At 40.3% G+C, this 21,971-nt stretch overlaps 1 protein-coding gene across 1 annotated transcript; it reads left to right on the forward strand.

Annotated features, from left to right (window-relative positions):
• Positions 1 to 1,874: 1,874 nt before the first annotated feature.
• Positions 1,875 to 4,451, forward strand: LOC149383575 (uncharacterized). The gene is made up of 2 exons (XM_089627837.1): positions 1,875 to 2,168; positions 2,973 to 4,451. The coding sequence occupies exons 1-2, from the start codon at positions 1,875 to 1,877 to the stop codon at positions 4,449 to 4,451; spliced, it is 1,773 nt and encodes a 590-aa protein (XP_089483963.1).
• Positions 4,452 to 21,971: the final 17,520 nt, after the last annotated feature.

Consider the following 21,971-nt stretch of genomic DNA (forward strand, 5'->3'; position numbering starts at 1 on the left):
GACTCGGAACATCGCTTTCTTGGTTCGTTATGCTTATAAGTTGCTTTCCCAGGAAGAGCAGTGGATCCCGTCCGCGTTGTGAAAGAAAATTTGGAAGCTTGAGATCTAGGAAAGACTCAAGCTTCTTCTGTGGACAATAGCTAATAATAGTCTTCCGACTCGTGTGAAGACGTCGAGATTTGGCCGGGGAGATGAAGATGACTGCGTTTTTTTGCAATGTAGCAATTGAGATGGAGGGTCATTTTTTTTTGGTGAGTGTTCGTTGGCTAGGGGTCTCTGGTTCTCGTCTCCGTGGTCTGTCCCATGGCCACTTGCGTCCCCGATGACCGGCAGTTCTGTGGTAGAAGTCCTGCTCTTTGACGAGATGGGGAAGAGGCAATCCCCTGATTCTGGTAGAGACTTCGCGAATTTTGCAGGAGTTTTGTGCGACACCCTCTGGCGGGCTAGGAATGATTTGATCTTCAAGGGATCTAAACCCCTTCCAGATCAACTTATTCCTTTGGTTCAGTCCAGATTTGATGAATTGGCTGGTTGGTCCCGTAGAAAGAAACAACAACGTGCAGCTAACTCTTTGTCCCCTACTCGTCTCTCTACAACTCTCTCCGAGGAGTGGAGGCCCCCAAAATCAGGTTGGATTAAAGTAAACTCAGACGGAGCGTTCAAGAATGGTTGGGCCGGCCTCGGTGTGGTTGCCAGGGATGAGGTAGGTACTGTTCTGCGAGCTGAAGCTCGTTTTACGGTGTCGGAGATGGCGGAAGAAGTAGAGCTTATGGCGATCGAACTAGCTGTTTTCATGGCTTAAAGGGAAAGTTGGTCCAATGTGTTTTTTGAAGGAGACTGTAAGTATTTATTAATGCTTTTCAACAAAGGGATGTTTGTCCTGCTTGGAGTATTTCGTCCTTGTATTTTTGTATTTTGAAGGAGTTAGATGTTTTTGATGATTTTAGTTTTGGCTGGAAGCCAAGAGTGTAATTTTGTGGCTGATGAGTTGAGTAAGTGGGCGGTTAGCAACATGTCTGATGGTTGCTGGAACCCTATTCTCTCCCTGTAGCTTTGTCCCTTGGTTCTGGCCAAGTGCCTTATGAAATGCAGAAGTTCAAAAAAAAAAAAAAAAAAAAAAATTATCTTCACAAATGTTCACTAGACATTTTTAGAATTTTAACTTAGACAAATATGTCAATTCCAAATGGAGGGAAACAAACAGTTATCTGCGTTTATTTTTATTGAAGGATAAAAGTTCATATAGTTGTGATGGTTTATGTTGACTAATATTTAGTGCACAGAATTTGAAGATTTTAACTTCATGAATGTGTCATTTTGAAAAATATTAATATAAATAATAAATAATTGCTTTAGAAACATACAGAATTACAAATTAAATAACATGAAACAAATTCAGTCATCGATTAAATATATATATTTATAATAAATGCATATCCAATCATGGCTTATTCGTTATCAGTATATTTTCTCATAAAATTCTTATTTAGCTAAATAGTCATGACATATATCCAATTTCAACTCTAATCTCAAGCTGTCGTTACCTAAACTTGGGCACTTGTTCACTTTGAAACCCACAAACGAGTTAGAGAAAGAGTGATCGAAAGAAAAACAAAGCAATAAGTTCTAGAGAGTATATATATTATGATAATGACACTTGTTAATTTTATTTTAAATTTTTTTTTAATGACAAAATAAAAAGATGTCTATTTTGCATGTCACAAACTCACCATGTTTGCTAAACACACTCACACCATGTTTGCTTAACCCCTCTCTCTCAACTGTGCTACCATGTTTGCATAACCGATTAACATTTTCTCCTTTCTCTCAACTCAGCTGAACAATTTTTTATTTAAAAAAAAACCCCTACAACAATGCCGTTATCTTTCCCGGCGGAAGAAACGTCCCTTGAAGACGAGCTCAGTATGTCGTTCCGTCTCTCGACACGATTCCTCAACCTCCAGGAAGCCAAATCGCCGGAGTTCTCCGAGATCGTTCCCAACGTAAAATGCCTCTCGGCGATAGTTTTTGCCACCGTGGAAAAACGCCGCTCCTCCTCCGACCCCTACGACCGTCCCGGCCGCCGAATCGTCGCTGATGTGGCAAAGAATCTCGAGCGCGCTCTCAGCCTCGCCCTCCGGGCCCGCCACTCCAGCAGCCTCCGACAGGTATCGTTCGCTACTCTTGATCATCCTCTCATTTGATCCGTCGATAGATAGATTATCTTGAATTCTGTCCCGAAGACTCTTGTTATTATGCGTGGAACTGAATCAACTGGTTTATAGGATATTTTAGTTTCCATATTAGTGTCATTAAGAGAAATGTTGTCCACTAAATTCTCCTATTGAATATCTGAAGTCTGTTACGTGTGTAAATGAATCAACCGGATTGTCGGATGTTTTAGTCTCAATTGACTCTAAAAGCCATCAGTTTTCATGCTCTCATTTAAAGAAATGTGGAAGTTTATCCTTGTCAACTGAATTCTGTATCCGAAGACTGTATTGTGTTGAAATGATCAACTGGTTTGTAGGATGTTTTTAGTCTATAGTTAACCGGACTCTAGAAGCCTTGAATTTCCATATTTTTGTTATTAAGAGGTTCGGCGATTGTTTATCATAAGGTTTGTAGAAGTTTCAATCTGCGGATATTACATGAATGTAGAAGCTTTATTTCAAATATGTATATGCTCTGTTTTGTGATAAAAATGGGCTCTAAGAAGTGACTGTTTGTATCTAATTGGTAAGTTGTGTTGTTAATTTTTGCGGATTTGGTAGTTTTATCACTGAAAGTAAAACATTTAAGAGTTGGCAAATTTGTTAGAGGGATTGAATATAGTTTAGTAATTCTTATCAAATTATGACTACTCTGTGATGTGATTAGACAAATCTTAGGGGTTATTCAATGTGGGTCTTAAAATTCTGTTGGAAGCTTCAATATTCAGTATTTGTATGGGTTTTGATTTCTTGGTCTAGGTCTTCTCTACATCAAACACTGCTGATTTTCGCAAGGTATCAAACCTCCTTGAATCCTCGATCAGCGATATGAAATGGCTTCTGTCAATATATGATGCGGATGGAGAGAATATGACACTGCCTCCAATTGCCAGCAAGGACCCGATCACGGCGTGGATTTGGTCCTTCATTGCCGCAGTCCAGATGGGCCAAATCGATGCTAGAATTGACGCTGCGAATTGGATAACTTCTTTTGCCAAAGATAATGACCAGAATAAGAAGATCATCGCAGACGAGGGAGGACTTCCGCCGTTGTTGAAGCTCTTAAAAGAGAGCTCTTCTCAAGAGGCGCAGATGGCTGCCGCGAATGCGCTATACGCCGTTGTGATTGATCAAGAGACGGTTAGATGTCTAGTCGATGTGTTAGGGATTCCGGTGATAGTCGACGTTTTGAAAGGTTCGCCGGTTACTGTTCAGGTTTCGATTGTGAAGCTCGTTCTGAGGATGGCGGAGCTTCATTCGGATTTTCAGGAGGCGCTTGCGGGATACAAAGTCATTAGGCCCTTAGTTTCTTTGCTTGCCAGAGGTATTGCTTTCAATAATCCCAAATCTCAGCCCGTCACTCCAACTTCGACGCCGAACACAACTTTCTCAAGTGCTATGCGTGGTCACCACTCCGAAATTGGTAGTAGCAGCGGAGGGAATTTCAGGAAAGAAAGAGAGACCGAAACTCCCGAGGTCATGAAGCTCAAGATCGGATGCGCCGCAGTGTTGCGGAAGCTTTGTAAAGATAGTCTAACGAATAGTCGGGATGTCACGGAGACTAAGGGAATGATTTGCTTGGCCAAAATTATCGAGAAAGAAGACGGGGATTTGCAACTGAATTGTCTTATGACAGTGATGGAGATCGCAGCGGTGGCCGAGTCCAATCTTGCCCTGAGACAATCGGCTTTCAAGACCACTTCTTCGGCGGCCAAGGCAGTCTTGGACCAGCTCTTAAGGGTCATCAACGAAGAAGTGAACGACCCGGCACTGCAGATTCCGGCGATCAAGTCTATCGGGTGCTTGGCCCAAACGGTCCGGGCAAGTCAGAATTGGATTGTAGGCCTAATTGTCTCTCGGCTGGCGGACCAGAATGTCGAGGTGGCAACAGAGGCTTCCATAGCTCTGACAAAGTTCGTGTCACATGAGAACTTTCACCGCGCGGAACATTCGAAGGCCATAATCGAGTTTGAGGGCGTTCCCCCATTGATGAGGCTGATCCAGAGCGACGGGCGGGCCCAGATGCACGGGACGACACTCCTCTCTCACCTCGCTCTACACGTTCGGAACAATGAAGCCCTCAAACAAGCCAGAGCATTGGAAGTTATCGAGGCTGCTATTCGCTCTGGTCTGGCCCAGAATCGGACGATGTCGGTCTTGCTTCGTACCGCACACCACCTCCTTGCTCTCGACCGCGACGGCTTTTCTCCTCTGCAATATTATGATAATATAATATAAATAGATTAAGAATAGGCTACTGAATATCCAAGAATTTATTATTAGCACCGGGTAAGAGGACTTGTAGTTATCATCTTCCTTTTGGTTGAAGAGTTTCTTTTCTTTTACCTCGCTTATTATATTATTGTATTACTGATCAGTCATAGAAAGCTGATTGTTGAAGGTACAAACTTTAGATAAAGAAACAATATATTTATTTGAGATTTCATGTACAAAAATGTCCGTTACAGCAACAATTGCGTAGATATGGCGTTCACGCTTGTTGTACGACTAAAACTTCAGATTTCACGGCGACTCCGAACGTCGTATTGATAAGTATCCGGGCACCTTGTTGAATAGACATGGTGTTTAAGCTTTATTATCGGGAAATTTAGCGAAATAGTCAACTTAAACGTTGAAAATTGCTAAATAGCTAAAGTTTGGTAAATATTAGATAAATAGCTAATTTTATATATTTATAAACATAAAGATTAAGTAAATAACCACTTCCATATTAAGCCACATCATCATTTATGACTATTTACCTAATATTTACCAAACATTGGCTTTTTAGCAATATCAAACGTTTAAATTATCTATTTTTCTAATTTTTTGTTATTATTATTAGTGCCAAAATTCCATAGCATGGGATGTGCATTAGTGCAGTCGATAAGTACCTAAAAAAGATGGTGACATTATAAAATATGGTGACAATCGAATAGTGACAAGTTCAATTATTTAAATTTGTAACTTACTAAGCCATTCCAAACATTACGTTTGTGATATAGTCAATGTTTGCAAACTTATTAAAAAAAAAATAGACAAACAGATGAGGTGGCACTTGAATAAACTATTAAAATTTTTCATTTTGTTCTTTCAGCCGTTTTTTTTTCCTACAGTGATTCGTCACTTTTTCTCTCTCATATAGTTTTTTTCTCATCAAAACTTCAAAAATCCATATCTTCCTCATATGAACTCGAAATTGAGTGATTCCAAATTCTATGGATTCGTAGCGAATAGAGCTTTAAAACTAGACCTATTGTGTTGGATGAAAAATCATGTCTACTACTGTAGAATTCCGCCGGAGTTCACCATTGATACATTGATTGTCAAATTTTTTAAATTATTTACATTTTTTTTATAAATTATAACATGTTTAATATAAAGATATTTAAGTCAAATATAATTGTCATTGACGATTTTCCTAAACGTTTGCAAACGTTGGTCACATCCCAATTTTATAGTTTAGTTTTGGCTACAAATCTACAACGCCCTTAATTATTTGCTCTTATTAGGAAGAAGAAAAAAAAACAAACTTATAATTTTGCATAAAATAATAGTTATTGTTAATTAATGTTATCAATTAATGAAGTACTTACCATAATGGAGAATATGAAGATGCCAAGCCAAGAAATGGATATGGCTACTATGAATTTTTTTAAGCAACAAAAGAACACAAGTTTAATCTCAATTTATAGATGATAAATAATCTTGTCATTACAATGATTTTTTTGTTTGTTAAATTTACCAGAATTTCACACATGCATGTAGATCCATTTTAAGACGACGTAGACAATCCGTTAGGACAATAAATAAATAAATAATCTCTAGCAAAGTTCAAGCAATAAGTCGATCAGATCATAAAAAAAAAAAAAAAAAAAAAAAAAAAAAAAAAAAAAAAAAAAAAAAAAAAAAAAAAACTTGAAAACATTTTATATATAAAAAAAATAATAAGTTACTCATGAGATTCAAATTCCAATCTTTGATTGTAGAAACGGAACAATGATGAACCAAAATACGCAATCCGCGAGGACTACCGCTCACTCATTAATTTATTTTTGCCAAAAATAAAATATCAATGTCAACAAAAGCCATTGACAAAAAACATAATTATTTGTAATTCGCGAACAACATATGTAACAGTACCTGGAAATTTATTTAAAAAGTGGAACATAACAACCCGGCGCATTTTCGCGCGGATCCTTAGCCTAGGGTTTTTGTCGGTCCATTGGCCGGAGAAGGGCTTTTGTAATTGTTATTCCCTAACTCTGAATCCAATTCAAAACTATTGAATTTTGATCCGCTCGCCTTCTTCTTCTGATGCTTATAACACTCGTACCTATCGTATTTAATTTTATTTGATTTCAATTCAATTGAATTCGTATCGAATAATCACACTTTACAATCATAATATCTCATAATAACGTATCTAATTTTATTTTATTTTTATCGTATTCAATTTTAATTTATTTCAATTATAGTAAAATGACTTATTACATCTATTTGTTTTCGAATATAATATCTAATTTTCATCCAAAACAAAGGCACTAATTTTAAGGTTATCAAATTCTACTAATGAATTTTATTCAATTTTAGATAGTGGTATGCAATTTTATTCAATAACATTTGAATCCTATAATTGTATTGTTATAGAAAAAACAAGTCACTATCACAAAACTATTTATCAACTGCAGTGTTAATGTTATAAAGAATACATTTTATTCTAAAAATGAAATTTGTTAAATAAGACTACAGTCATCAAATTTATGAGGTATATTAGACTCTAATTTAAAATTGTAGTGATTAGTTAAAACTACAATCATATAATAAAGTAGTGTAAGATTGTAATCATAAAAAATTAACCAAAAATTTTACTAAGTTAAAATAGGATGGAAACTTTCTTCTAAAAATTTCAAATTTCATTTTGACGGTAAAATATATTTCACATTAAGTATGTATAGAATATATTTTCGTTATCGCAACTTGTAAACAAGAAAAAAAAATTAAGTTAAAATAGGAGGAAAATTTTCCCCTAAAAATTTCACATTTCACTTTTTGGCGGAAGAATATATTTCACATTAACTATAATAGACTTTTTTCCATTATCCCAATTCGTAAACAAGAAAAAAAAAGAATCAAAGGAAAGAAAAGAACGAGAACAGATGGGAAGAGTGAGAAAGAGAGAGCTAGAGAGAAAGCTCGAGATACACAAAGACGAAGCGAGAAACAGGACATAGAGAGTGTGGAGAAGAGATTTTCCACGAAGTAGACGCTTGTCGGTGCACTCAACCAAGATAACTTTCTCTCTTCCTCTATTCGATACACACACAAATGTTAATTTGGGTTTCTTTTACTTCTTGGTTGAGGGAGGAGACAATGTCCGACGAAAAAAAATGACGACTGAGTTTGGGCTATTTAGGGCGAGAAGAACATTGGATTTCACATCAATGTATAGAGACCCTGATTTGTTCTGATTCTTTATTTTATTGAAATTTGGTTTAAAGAGGAAGAGTTCGAAATTGTAATCAGATTGGTTTGTTCACATTCTTTGCATATTTTTTTACATTCCTGGGTTGAGTGTTTCGCTTTTTTGTTTTCTTAAATATTTCATGTTTTTCTTTTTTAAACTGTTCACAATTTCAATTCAAGAAATTGGGTTAGGGTTTACAATTTCACTTTCATACCTCTTCTTGCTCGAAACCTGTAAGAGCTTATAACACATACTAAAGGTGTTCTAACAACATGAACACGCTAAAGCGAAAGTGAAAAATGATTGAGTTACCTCCGACGATTGTTGTGTTTGAGGTTCTTCTAAGCTCTCGTTCTCACTCTTAGATGGTGTTGGTTTTCTGAATGTGTGAGATGGCTTAGGGACCCCAAAACGTTTGTATTTATAGCCTCATAGCTATCAATGAGAAAAATCACAATCCTACCATTGTAGGTAATTACTTGATTTTGACCACTAATTAGTTGGTCAAATTAATATTTATGAACCATTATAATGGAGATAATATTTCTTCATTAATACCATATTAAAATAAAATATTCTTAAAAAAACTTACTAAAAAAGTTAGGGTCTTGGTTGGGCTTTGAACTCGAGTTTCAATATTGTGGTCCTAAAACTTGTGCGTGTTCATAACCATGTGAGTGTGTTATTCAAATCTAAAGCTATTTCATTTAATGTTTTTATAGATATATATATATATATATATATATGTTTTACATAATTTAGCATACAGAGAATCAACAATCAACAATGAATAGATATTGTATATTGAAGAAAGAATTACAAACCTGTAAAAAAAATCACAAATTACAAAGATAAAGGTCACAATATTGGAAGAAATTTACATATGTGATTCTAAAATCTGTACTGAGTGATGTTTTTAATGTTAAATACTGACCATTGCTTGTCAATTGTCATTCAAAAATGTGTGAGAGAGAGAGAGAGGGAGGGAGGGAGAGAGAGAGAGAGAGGGAGAGAGAGAGATTTGTTGTTGACTGTTTCGCAAGGATGTGTGAGTATTCTCTTTTACTTTTACTTGGAAAGTAGTGTTTTAAATGCCGACGAATTTCGCCACCATACGTATTTGAACCACTATTTGTGCTATTTCAAGGGTTTTGTTATTTGTTTATTCTCCATAAGTGTTTTGTTATTTGGTTATGCATATAATTTTCCGACAAAAATTCTGATAACATATCTCTCTCTATAAAATAGCAACATATATTTTTTATTATTTTAAACTAAAATTAAAGTGATATGATTCATGTTATCAATATTTTTGTCATTAATGTCATTTATGGAGCTCAACGCTAACATGTGTGTAAGTGAAAATATATATATATATATATATATATATATATATATATATATATATATATAAATCTTTTATGATGTATTATTATTATTATTATTATGATGCGTGGAACATCTTTATCTAATGATGGTTTGCAATGTTGTGGTGTGATTTTAAGTATGAAACATTTTGTGGTATGGATTTAGGTATGAAACATTTGTGTTATGGATTTAAGTATGAAACATCTGTTTCATATGTATGATTTCAAGTGTTTTAAATTTAGATTATATTTACAAATATATATGTATTTAGTTTATTTAGCAACATTATTTCCGTTCGATTTTCCATCGACTAGTCGGCTTTCCATAAAAAATTGTGTTGATGTTGGACTTCGTCCTCAAGATAACAAGAGAGAGATTCGGTCCAATACAAGAAAATTGGGCACAAGCCCACTTATTTGTGATATCAGGTTTAGGAATGACACCAGCTCGATAGAAGATTCAAATGTTAGCTCGAGATAATCGCCCCCCGAAGACTCATAGATACAAAGCCAGTCAGCTCGGACGATCCGTAACTACTCATCTCATGAATAAGTCTACAACGACAAGTGTCCCGAGATGTAGTAGTGAGTTCCAGCTGAAATACAACGTGTCACCCGTATCCCGTAGCTCGCGACCTCATCTCTAGTACTATAAATATAAGATAATCAATTATATGTCAGATGTGTTACGTTATTCTCATTTTTACCATACGATCTTGCAATCCCAGACTTTTAGTTTAAATCTTTGTACTACTTTGAGCGATTATAATAAAACTAGCCCTGAGCTTATTTTATATTCTACTTTCTTGCCTTTATTTGTTGTGAAATTCGTCTAGCTTTTCTGTTTGGTCTTGCAACGGAGAATTGAGGCCCATTAACAAATCTAAATCCACCCATTTAACCTTGTGAATTGTCGTGACTGGTTTGGTTTGTTTTCCCACATCAACAATTTGACGCCGTCTGTGGGAATCCTATCAATTTTCATTACACTTCAAGCCTAAATTCTTACAACACTTCCATTCTTATCTTTTCGACCACATGGCATCGTCGTCTCCGACAACTTCCGCGTTCGGCTTGGAACTGATCCCCATATTGAAGTCGATGCTGCAAGCCCTAATCGATAGAGTTGCGGCTCGGGAGTAGTCATACAAGACTGTGATGCAAGAAGTATCAACACTTTCATCTAGGCACATGGCATTGGAATCTTGTTGCAATGTGGTAGGTCTCCCGTCGGCATAATCCAATCCGATCGTCGCAGGATCTAGCAGACCGAGAAGTAATTTTCCACCTGCAATTCAGTTGGATTTCTCGGGAATTGAAATGACTCCCAACCCTAACCGGGGGAAAATTCAAACTGAACTTCCACCTCTGCCTTGCGAAATCCCGCAACACATGAGGACCCCTGGGAACGGGCCTGCTCGAGCCCAATTACCGTTGTTCCAACCCCATCGAGAATGTGCGAGCTCAACTGAGCTCGTGCCTCGTAGAGCGGAATGCTCTATAAGTCGACCTAACTCGCCCATGAACGCGGGATGCCAAATCCTGCCCAATCAAGCTGGGGTAGTTCGAAACCTGTTTTGGCCTGACCAGCCAGACGTCGAGCCGACCAGAGCTCGCGAACTAACCCCACTTGAGGCCCGATACGACCGTAACGAAATTACTTTGCTATGACGGACTGTGGCCGAAACCAACGCAAGGTTATGAGCTTTGAGAACGCGAGTTCACAATGCCACGGACGTAGCCCTCGAAATCGATCGCTTGATCAAAGAAACTCGTCGTACCTCGTTCCTTGAGCGGATTAGTAGCGTTCGAATCTGGGATGCAAGGAAATCTCTCATACTTTTTTTTACGAGGGAAAGACTTACCCCAAGGCACATATGAATGCGTTCGGAATCGCCGTCGGAAGGGCTTACCTAAATGACGACGAAATAGACGTCGGTCACTATCGCTACCCTGCAGAACATCTGACTGGGCGTGCTCTGGAATGGTCCTCAAAGTTAGAAGAGGGATTTATCGATAATTTTGACCAATTTCTGATGGTCGTTTTGAAGCATTATTCCATGTATGTGGAAGCCGGTGCTTCGGATGCCGACTTATGGTCACTTCAGCAAGGGGCTCAAGAGTCACTGAGAACTCTCATGACTCTATTTAAAGATGTCATGTCAAAGATCATTGGCGTCAGCAATCAGAAACGGTTGTGGCCCTAAAGAACGCGCTCTAACATGAATCACGCTTCGACGAAGAACTGATCGTGAACCAGCCCGCCACTATAAAAGATGCTGTGCATCGGACAACAAAATGGGTCATCGCCGAGGAGGAAAAGGCGGCCGTGGTGAGAAAGTTCGCGGTCACGAAGTCGACCTTGAACGTGTCAAATCCTCCAAACCAGAACCCTTGCCCATTTTCGCCTAAAAAGCGCCACTACGGGCCCGGACAACCACAAGGGAATCACCCCTGAAGTCAATGAGGAAAGCCGAGACTCCCCCAACAGTTCACGTATGCTGTTGCAGGGGGAAGAAAAGGAACAGAATCCGCCATGAGGACCAACACATGGACACGAGACATGTCCGCCTACTGTAACCATCACAAAAATTGGGGACACAAAATGGAAGATTGTAGAGCGCTACGTGACTATCTCGCTGCTAAGTTTGCCTGCGGCGAGTTCGAAAATGTGGGCTTAAACGAGCTTCCCCCTCCTCGAGGTGGGCCATCACCTGAAAGCATGAACACTTCGAGGAAGGATCATCGACTGTATTATAGGAGGATCCCGGCTCTGCAAAGAGTCGGTGAATTCTATAAAGGCTCACCAACGTCGGGCCATCACCGGGACTACTGCCAAATGTCCCAAAACAGGCCCGACGACCTGATTGAGTTCAGGGAAAGTGAGCCTTGGTCGTTGGACGGCCCCCATGATGACGCGCTTGTCATGACCTTGGACGTATCGAACTGCACAGTCTCTCGGATTCTCGTGGAAAACGGAAGTTCTGTTGATGTCATCTATCTAAGCAACCTCCAAAAGATGGATATAAACAAATCCGAAGTCGAAAGAGGTTCAGTGGAACTCATGGAAAGTCAACATCTGCGATCGGATCCATAAAGCTGGCCTTCTATGTAGGCGAAGAAAACAAGCTCATGGGATTTTTCGTGTTCAACTGCCGTTCGGCATTCAACATGATCTTGGGGAGGCCATGGATTTACTCTATGAGAGTTGTCCTATCAACGTACCACCAATGCATTCGTTTCTCAACTTTGAAAGGGGTAAGGAAAATTAAAAGGAATCAATCAGTAGCGCAATCGTGCTACCTAAGTGGGTACAAACTAGGGCACCAGCCCGATCAATAACAATTAATGGTTGTCAGTGAACCTAGCGCGCCGATTGAGCAATACTCAAGATTACCCGCGTCTCTAACTTACTACTCCGATCCAAGTCGACGGATCAGTCCCAAAGTGAATAATAGGGATAGGTTCAGCCTGAAGGGTGAGATAATGCGCCGACTCATTCGTTTCCTAAAAGCGAATAGGTCGGCATTCGCTTGGACCACAGAAGACATGCAGGAGATTGATGTTAACATCACATCTCACAAACTGAATGTCGACCTGAGTTTCAAACCGGTAAAGCAGAAGAGACATAAGCTCGGTCCGAACAGGGCCAAAGCAGTCAATGATGAAGTAAAACGGCTCCTAAAGGCAAGATCAATCCGGGAAATCAAATACCCGAACTGGTTAGCCAACACAGTCGTTGTAAAGAAAAAGAACGGGAAATGGAGAGTGTGCGTAGATTTCACAGATCTCAACAAAGCATGCCCGAAAGAAAGTTTTCCCCATCTACACATCTATCGATTGGTCGAAGCAACTGCTAGACACAAGATGTTATCCTTCATGGATGTATTCTCCGGATATCCAGATCTTGATGCACTCCGACGATCAAGATAAAACCGCCTTCATCACCGATAGAGGAATCTATTGTAACAAGGTGATGCATTTTGGTCTGAAAAACATGGGCGCTACTAACCAAATACTCGTGAACAAGATATTCGAGGAGAAACTAGGTAAGACCATAGAGGTCTACATCGACGATATGTTGATGAAGTCCATCCGCGAAACCCACCACGTAGCGGACCTCGAGGAATATTTCAAGGTGTTAAACTAGTATCAGATGAAACTGAATCATGCAAAGTGTTCATTCGGGGTATCGTCAGAAAAATTAACGGGCTACCTAGTAACCCAGCAAGGCATAGAGGCGAACTCTGACCATATCTTTGCACTAACAGGGATGCCCTCACCTAAGAATAAGCGATAAGTACAACGATTAACTGGGAGACTGGCGGCACTAAACCGCTTCATCTCAAAATCAACAGACAAGTGTCTCCCATTCTTCAAATGTATCAAGAAAAATACCGGGAAGGACTTCAAATGGGACGACGCTAGTGGTAAAGCTTTTCAATGGCTGTGTCACCCGTGCTGGCCACGCCCGTGGAAAGGGAACCCTTATATCTTTATGACGATGTGTCACCCGTCGTTGTTAGTGGCGTACTGGTAAGGGATGAAGTAGGGAGCCAGAAACCTATCTTCTACATCAGTAAAACATTCGAAGACGCGGAAACCTGATACCCCACCATCGAGAAATTGGCATTAGCCGTGGTGATATCGACAAGGAAGTTATTACCATACTTCTCGTCGCACCCTATAGTAATAATGACCACACAACCATTGCAGACTATCCTCCATAGTCCAAACCAGTCCGGAAGGTTGACAAAATGGGCGATCGAACTGTCAGAATATGACATAGAATATCGAATGAGAATTCGCGCGAAGTCGCAAGTGTTTCTCGTCGAGCTCTCGACCGACCAGAAGGAAGACCTGAGTCCAGACGGAGTTTGGACACTTAACGTGGACGGAGCATCCTCGAAACAAGGTGCCGGAATCGGAATCCGGCTTGTTTCACCCAGAAGAGAAGTATTGGAACAATCATTCCGATTCGTATTCACCGCCTCAAATAATGAGGCCGAATACGAAACCCTAATCGTCAGATTACGCCTTGCAAAAGGCATCAGAGTAAGGAACGTAAAAGCATTATGCAACTCCCAGCTCCTAGCCAGCCAGTTTCAGCGGTGAGTTCGAAGCACGCGAAGAAGGCATGAAGAACTACGTGACTATCGTCCGGGATCTAGCTGACCAGTTCGACAAGTTCGATCTCATCAGAATTCCCTGAGAAGAGAACACAACCGCTGACGCCTTGGCCGCACTCGCCTCCAAGTCAGACCCATGCGTGAAAATGGTTATCCATGTGGAAGCGATAGAATCACCCAGCATACCTATGAAAGTTAATTTCATAGCACTAGAAGAAAGAGACTGGCGAACACCAATCACGAGGTACATCCATCATGGAGAACTACCACACGATAAGCAAGAAGCTCGCAAACTAAAATCCATACGCGCGAGATATTGCCTAATAAATGGGAAGCTCTATAAAAGAAGTACCTTTGGACCATACATGAGATGCCTAGGGCGAGACAAAGCAGACCGGGTCCTTAGTGAAATCCACGATGATGAATGTGGAAATCACACGGGAGGCCGATCCCTCGCTTTTAAAGCCAAACGACAAGGGTATTTTTGATCCACAATGCTAGCCGACATCTCGCAGTGGGCTATGAAATGCGATTAATGCCAAAGGCACGCGCCCATAGTCTGACAGCTTGCAGTGGGCTATGAAATGCGATTAATGCCAAATGCACGCGCCCATAGTCCGACAACCCGCAGAAGAGCTATCTTCCGTATCCGCACCTTATCCCTTTATGAAATGGTCGATGGATATAGTAGGACCTATCCCCCAACCCCAGGTGGGAAGAGGTTCCTACTTAGGAAGGTTGAGAAGACTTGAGAAGGTTGAATCGCTCGTCTCCCCACTTAGCTTGTCTCCCACGAGTCTTCTTGAACCTGTGAGTAACCACGAATGTTTCTACCACTAGAGTCTTTCGAGTATGGTTAGGATTTAGTGAGTGGGCATGTTTAAACACTATGATTCATGAACTTGTCTTGGAGCCAAAGAGCTAAAACAAAATGCTAGGTCTAATGAGGACCTAGGTGCCAAAACAAAGAACAAGAAGAGAGAGATAGAGAGAGAGAGAGAGAGAAAAGGCGGCAAGTCTAGAGAGAGAAACTCTCAATTTCTAAAATTTGTGTGTTGTGAATTGTGAATAAGGTGGGCTTCTCCCCCCTTGGACGTCCAACATGTGCCATTAAGGCACTAGAATTTGTTTCCTCATTTGTTTTGCCTCTCTCTTGCCGCCCAACATCTTTGCTCATGGAGCAAATTTGTTTCCTCTTTTTGTATTGGCAAATATCTTCATACATCAATGAACAAAATAAATTCATCTTTCTTTTGATGGTGTGCACAAAATTGAGCTTCTAGGACAAGTTTCTAGATGTTTCTTTATTTGTTCATGACAATACAAGAAAAGCCCGTGTAAAATTTTCACATAAAATTCCATGGAATGAAATTCAATCCTCAAGGCCCAAATTCCTAAAGTTGGCCGAGTGGACTAACTTCATTGTCATCATATGATAATGTAAAAAACTTATTTATTGATATTCATACCATCTTATGTCCTAATGGAAAAAAAATTACCCTTTAGACAATTTTCGTAAAACTTGTCTAGTTCAACATTTGAACTTGTTTTGACTTAGCTTCTAGTTTAACCAATCCTACTCTAATGACTTGTGGTAATGACCTCATGGATCCAAATGAACAAAGCTTGAGCTAGCATACTTGGACTCAAAAGTTCACAAACCTTTTCCAAGTTCTAGCTTAATGTCAACTGACCCCACTAAAGAGTTGACACTAAAATCTCTCGGTTCAAATGAATATATTTTCTACTCAAGAATTCTACTTTATTGTGATGAGTGGATCCATTTAATATTATCTATGCTAACCCTTCATGAATATCATCAACTAGATGAGATTTATAAAATTACCATTTTACCCTTCTAGTTGTTATTTCCTTAACTCATTTGTCACTTGTGAATAAGTCAATGTATTGACGAGGAGCTAACAATTCAAATTGATTAATCCAAAAGAGTCATTACTCAATTTGGACACTGGCCAGTTCATTTATTCACATTCCAAGGAACAAAGCATGAGGTGATATACATTGCATTTCAGCAATCTTGTACATGAATTCCGTATCTATGAGATCTTCATAAAGTTGTTCATGACATCTTCATAAGTTAGTACTTCAGCAATAAGTCTTGTCTATATCACATAGTGAATCTAGAACTCTGACTTTCTCAAATGAGAATACATAAGCTATGAAATGACATGTCTCATTTCAGGATTGAGGTAAGGATGATGCAATTCATACATAGTGACTCTAAGACAGAAGAGGTTAAATTGTTTGTTCTTACAATGTCTCTAGAAGTGCACTGGTCAATTCAGTACCTTCAAAAGATACCTAGGAAGAACTATATAGTCTCCAACTCTCTATGTCTCATAACCAGACATCGTAGATTCTCCTAACAATTATACTGAGATCAATAGCCCTTTGGTCCTTAGATTGTGAATATACTGTTTTAAACAAACCATGAAGAGTTTGTTCATGCAAATCTATATTTGACCTTTCATTTGCTGTTAGGTTTGTTTAAGGACTAAAGACTAAGGTTTATCATAAAGCTTTCGACAAACAAGGAAGAATGAATGAAAGTTTCAAATCTTTATTAATTATTCAGCAGTTACAAGCAACAGTCTTCGTAAGACTTTATTACATAAAATGTATATAAGTTATGACTACTACTCTTCTTGTGGGCATCAATGCCAACACCGCTAACATGGGCGGCACAACTGGTCAGATGAGAAGAACTTTGCGTGATGGAGGTTGGACTGAGGCGGCTTCTGAATGCCAGCTACATGGTGGTTTTGGAACAACTTGCAGCTGAATGTAATTTTACTCGGATTCGAGCTGCGGGCCTTCAGTTCCTCAGGAGAAAGAATGTTGGGGTGCTGGGGAAGGATGATCCCAGTAATCATAGTCGAGTAGGCTATGGGAAGCTTGATGGCGCCAGATCTTGCATGCGTGATGATTTGGGAGCAGAAGAACTTCCCAAAATCCAGTGCCCTCCCAGTCCCTATCATGTATAAGAATTAAGCAAGGGCAAGAGAGACACCTGTGGAATGAGCAGATGGACTCCAGTTTTTTACTCCGATCTTGTGCAAGACAGAGTACTTGGAGCTAAGCAGAGATGCTCGATATAAACCAGTCTCAGGCCAACCCTTCTATTATTTTCCTCCCGACAATTCCTTCACTAGCTCAAACCTGGAAGGCATATGGTCTTCAGAAACAGGAGCAACCATCCCCAAGAACTCGTGGATAACCTTGGGAGAGAACTCGATGCACTTGGTCCTCACCACCACCTTCTGGAAGTTTGGGGAGGTCGCATCATCGACTTGATCTGGCAGGTTGACTATGAACTCTCGCACCAACTGAGCATGATAAGGACCCACAGCAGTAACAGAGGAGAAAAGGCCATCTTCCTTGAGAAGGTTGACGGGGCCTCATCTGAAAACACATGCTCTGAGGCAATGCTGCGAAGGATGACGTACTTCCATCTCCCTACTTCTTCAAGGTGTGGAAGGAGAGGCATGTGGTGGGAACATCTGGAACTTCTTGCCGGGGGACCTTCTTCTTCTTCTTCTTAGTAGGGACTCTCTCTTCTTCAACTTCTTCTTCAAAGGCGTTAGTGACATGGTCTGCCACATCTTCTTCTTGCTCTTCTTCTTCTTCTTGAACTTCTTCAACCGGCTTAACCTCAGGATCCCTTTTTCGCTTCTTCGCCTTGACCACCTTTTTCACCTTCTTCTTCTTTAAGGGCAGAGCTTGACCAGTGTCTTCGCCACGCTGAGGCAGCATCCCAATGCCCATGACTCTGTCAAAGTCCTCTTGAGTGATCCACTCCTTTGGACCCTCCTCAATCTCCTCAGACGAGAGCCTATTTCCCTTCAGTTCCCTGGTCATTTCAGCAAGAGTTGGGTTTTCGACCTCTGCTTCGGTCTGAGATGGGTTAGGGTTGTCAGAGGGGGTATTTCTGACACCAGCTTTTTCAGGCTTTCCTAGGTGGAGCAGGGCATCAGTGGCAGAAGACACATTTTCTCTCTCAGGCAAAATTGACCCATACGGACCGACCTGTTGTAGTTGGAAATGTTGGTAGATTCTTGCGAAGATTGGGAGTTTCAGCATGAGGAACAGGATCTCCGGCCGAACCCTCGACCCTGTCCTTTTTAGCCTTGATGATCTTCACTCCATATCTGTCAACCTCTAAGATGATCTTTTTCAAGCCAGATAGCCTCTTGTCACTTCTTTTCCCGCCGCTTTTAGCGACAGAACCCTTTCATATTCTAGTGCGAACCATTTTCACGGACACAATAACAATGTGGCATTGAGGGAAACAAATATGCACCAGAGGAAGAGAATTCGAAAAAGAACTGATGACAAAAGTAAGATTAGTGAAGGTAATAATGAGAGTTAAGAAAATCATGACCTTTCTCGGGAAATAAACCATTACAAAGAGCTTAACACTGAGCCAATGGAACGCAGCGTTTCAAGATGTTTTCATGATAAAATAACTACCCCGAATGGGCCTTCCAGAGATCAAGACACAGGCTGACACGTGCCTTGACCAGCCCATTAGTTGCTACAAATCGGGAATACAGACTCCCAAAGAAGAGCGCGGTTTTTCAAACTTAGTGATGTCCAGGGGTTTTGTAAAAATGTATGCCAGTTGATTCTCGGTGCTGTCGTGTTCCAAGGACAGAATCTTATATTTCACAAGATCTCTGCTGTAGTGGTGCCTGATTTCAATATGCTTGGTCTTGTTATGTTGAACTGGATTCTTGGCTATATTGATAGCGCTGGTGTTGTCACAGTACACCGTGATGACATCGTGTAGAACATTGTACTCTTCCAGCAAAGATTTTAGATAGACTAGTTCAATATGCGGTACACAATTTTGTTTCTTATTGAACCAAGAGACCTGATTATTTCCAGGTGATTTTTCTATCATCCGAGTTGTCTCCCCAATCTGCATCGGAAAAACCCACAAGATAAGAATTTGTGTCAAAGGAGTAGATGATACCATAGTTGGTGGTGCCATGGATGTACTTAATGATCCTCTTGACATAACTCAACTGGGTTGTAGTAGGTTAAGCCCGGAACCTTGCACTAACTCCCACTAAGTAAGAAATGTTCGGTCGGCTAGCTATCAAATACTGGAGACTTCCGATCATGCTCCTGTATAATTTTGTATCAACTGGTTCAGCTCCATCTTCTTTAGAGAGCTTGACAGTAATAGAAGCTGGGGTCCTTTTAGGCTTTCCTGATTCGAGGCCAAATTTCTTAACCAACTTCTTGGCATACTTCCCTTGAGACAAAAAGATTCCCTCTTCAAACTGTTTGATCTGAAAGCCCAAGAAGTAAGAGAGCTCACCCACGATACTCATCTCAAACTCGGATTGAATTGTTCCACAAAGTGGTTCATCATGGTCTGAGACATCCCACAAAATACAATGTCATCCACATAGATCTGAGCGAACATCACCTCCGAGCCAGATCTCTTAATAAAGAGAGTTTGATCCTTCACCCCTATGATGTATCTCTTCTGAGTGAGATATTCTGCAAGACGCTCGTGGAGCGTGTTTCAGACCATACAAGGCTTTGTGAAGCTTGTAGACATGGTTTGGAAACTTAGGATCCATAAATTCCTTGGGCTGCTTAACGTACACTTCTTCATTCAGAACACCATTCAGAAAGACACTCTTGACATCCATCTGGAACAACTTGAACCTCTTAAGGCACGAAATACTGAGAAGGAGTCGAATAGCTTCATGTCTAGCCACATGAGCAAAAGTTTCATCAAAATCTAGGCCCTCAATCTGAGAGTATCCCTGAGCTACCAATCTGGCATTGTTCCTCGCGACATTGCCAAGGCATCGGATTTGTTCTTGAAGATCTTAAGCATAATAAACGTTTTGTTCTTGAGGGTAATTATATTTATTTTGATTGAGTTATTAATAAGTTGCATTATTTATAGAAGGTTAAAGAAAAAAAGTGGATATACAAAAAACCCTTCTTTGATTTTCACTTGCCCAATAAAAAATTCTTCCACTCCAATAACATTCACTTCCTCAGAATTGGGAACAAGCTTACAGACCACATTTCTCTCAAACTTAACTAATTCCTCTTGTATGGCTATCATCCCGAACTCATCACTAACACCCTCTGTGACATTCTTTTGCTCGATTTTGGATGTGAAGCAAACGTTGCCTATCATTTCCATGTAATTGATAGGTTCCTTTCTCCTGGTGATGACTCATTCATGTCTGTTGTTGATAATAGCTTCTGTAGGATGATTCTTCTTGACTCTACTCGAGAATTTATTCACTAGAGAGTCAAGATCGGTTCTTTCCCTTGAGACAGCGGAAACGTTACTAGTGTCTGAGACATCTTATGTGATAATGGAATGAACATTAGGAGAGACACTAGCTTCATCCTCCTCAAAGACCTTGTCTTCATCATCGACCACCATATTCCTTGACTCCACGATACACTGAAACCTCTTGTTGAAAACCCTAAAAGCAGCACCACTGGATGTGTAGCCCAAGAAAATGGCCTCATCATTCTTAGCATCCAGCTTCATCCTAGGTTCTCTGTCAGCGAGAACAAAACACGTACTACCAAAGAAATGAAAATACTTAACATTGGGCTTCATCCCCCTTCATATTTCATAACTGGTGCATGACATGCTGGAACGAATCAAGATCCGATTGTGAATATGACACGTAGTGTTTAGAGCTTCAGCCCAAAAACGGTACGAAATGGACTTCGCGTGAAGCATAGCCTGTGCCATTTCCTGGATTGTTCTGGTCATTCGCTCCACAATGCCATTTTGTTGAGGCGTGATAGGGGCAGAGAACTCATGCATGATCCCTTGAGAATGGCAGAACTCAAGGAATTTTCCATTCTCAAACTCATTATCATGATCGCTGTGAATCTTCATAATCTTGCTTGGAGTGTTCTCCTTCTCACGCTGCAACCGCAGACTCAGGGTGTGAAAAGCATCAAAGGCATCAGACTTTTCTCTGAGAAACTCAACCCATGTGTACCTTGAGTAGTCATCAATAACTAACAGAATATATCTTCTCTCACCCAGACTTTCAACTTGCATGGGACCCCTGAGGTCCATGTGGAGAAGTTCCAAAACACGAGAGGTGGTAAGGAGTCTACCTTCTTGTGAGAAGCACACACTTTTTTACCCACTTAACACTACCACAGATCCTTTATTCTTTGATCTTCAACTCAGGAAGACCTCTAGCAGTGTCTTTGGACACAAGATTACCCAAACTCCATAGATTCAAGTGCCCAAGTCTTTTATGCCAAAGATCTGTGGCATCAGGTTTGCTAACAAGACATGTGAAAGACAAAGTAGAGGGAGCAGACCGAAGGTAGTAATTGTCAGGGGACCTTAAACCCTTCATGTACACAGACTTGTCATCACACGTGACTGAGTAGTCGTTCTTGGTGAAAGTGACTGTCAAGTCTTGGTCGCATAACTGACTGATGCTGATTAGGTTTGATTGAGCCCATCAACCAGAAGGATGTTGTCCAGAACTGGAAGACTCGAAACATTTAACAATCATTTCCCAACCACAGTCCCAGTTGATTCCCCTCTAAAAGTGACATGCCCCTTAGAACAACTCTGCTCGTTGTTTAGAAAAGACCTTTCTCCTGTCATATGTCATGAGCATCCACTGTCAAAATACTAGTCCTCTCTGGCAGTGGCTTTGAGAGAGGTATAAGCGACAAAGGCTCTGTGGTCATGTTTGATTCTCCACGCTTGACCGGCAGGAGTACCCGAGGTCTGCCTCGCTGAACGTTC

This window comes from Urtica dioica, chromosome 10 (genome assembly GCF_054948205.1).
Source record: "Urtica dioica subsp. dioica isolate 48M chromosome 10, U.dioica_male_clone48M_v1_H2, whole genome shotgun sequence".
In the NCBI taxonomy this organism is placed as follows: Eukaryota; Viridiplantae; Streptophyta; class Magnoliopsida; order Rosales; family Urticaceae; genus Urtica; species Urtica dioica.

Bases quoted from the DNA above. Each gene is read 5' to 3' on its own strand.
- LOC149383575 (XM_089627837.1), top strand. From the start codon at position 1,875: ATGCCGTTATCTTTCCCGGCGGAAGAAACGTCCCTTGAAGACGAGCTC. The intron at 2,169-2,972 runs GTATCGTTCGCT...TTCTTGGTCTAG, and splicing joins ACTCCAGCAGCCTCCGACAG to GTCTTCTCTACATCAAACAC.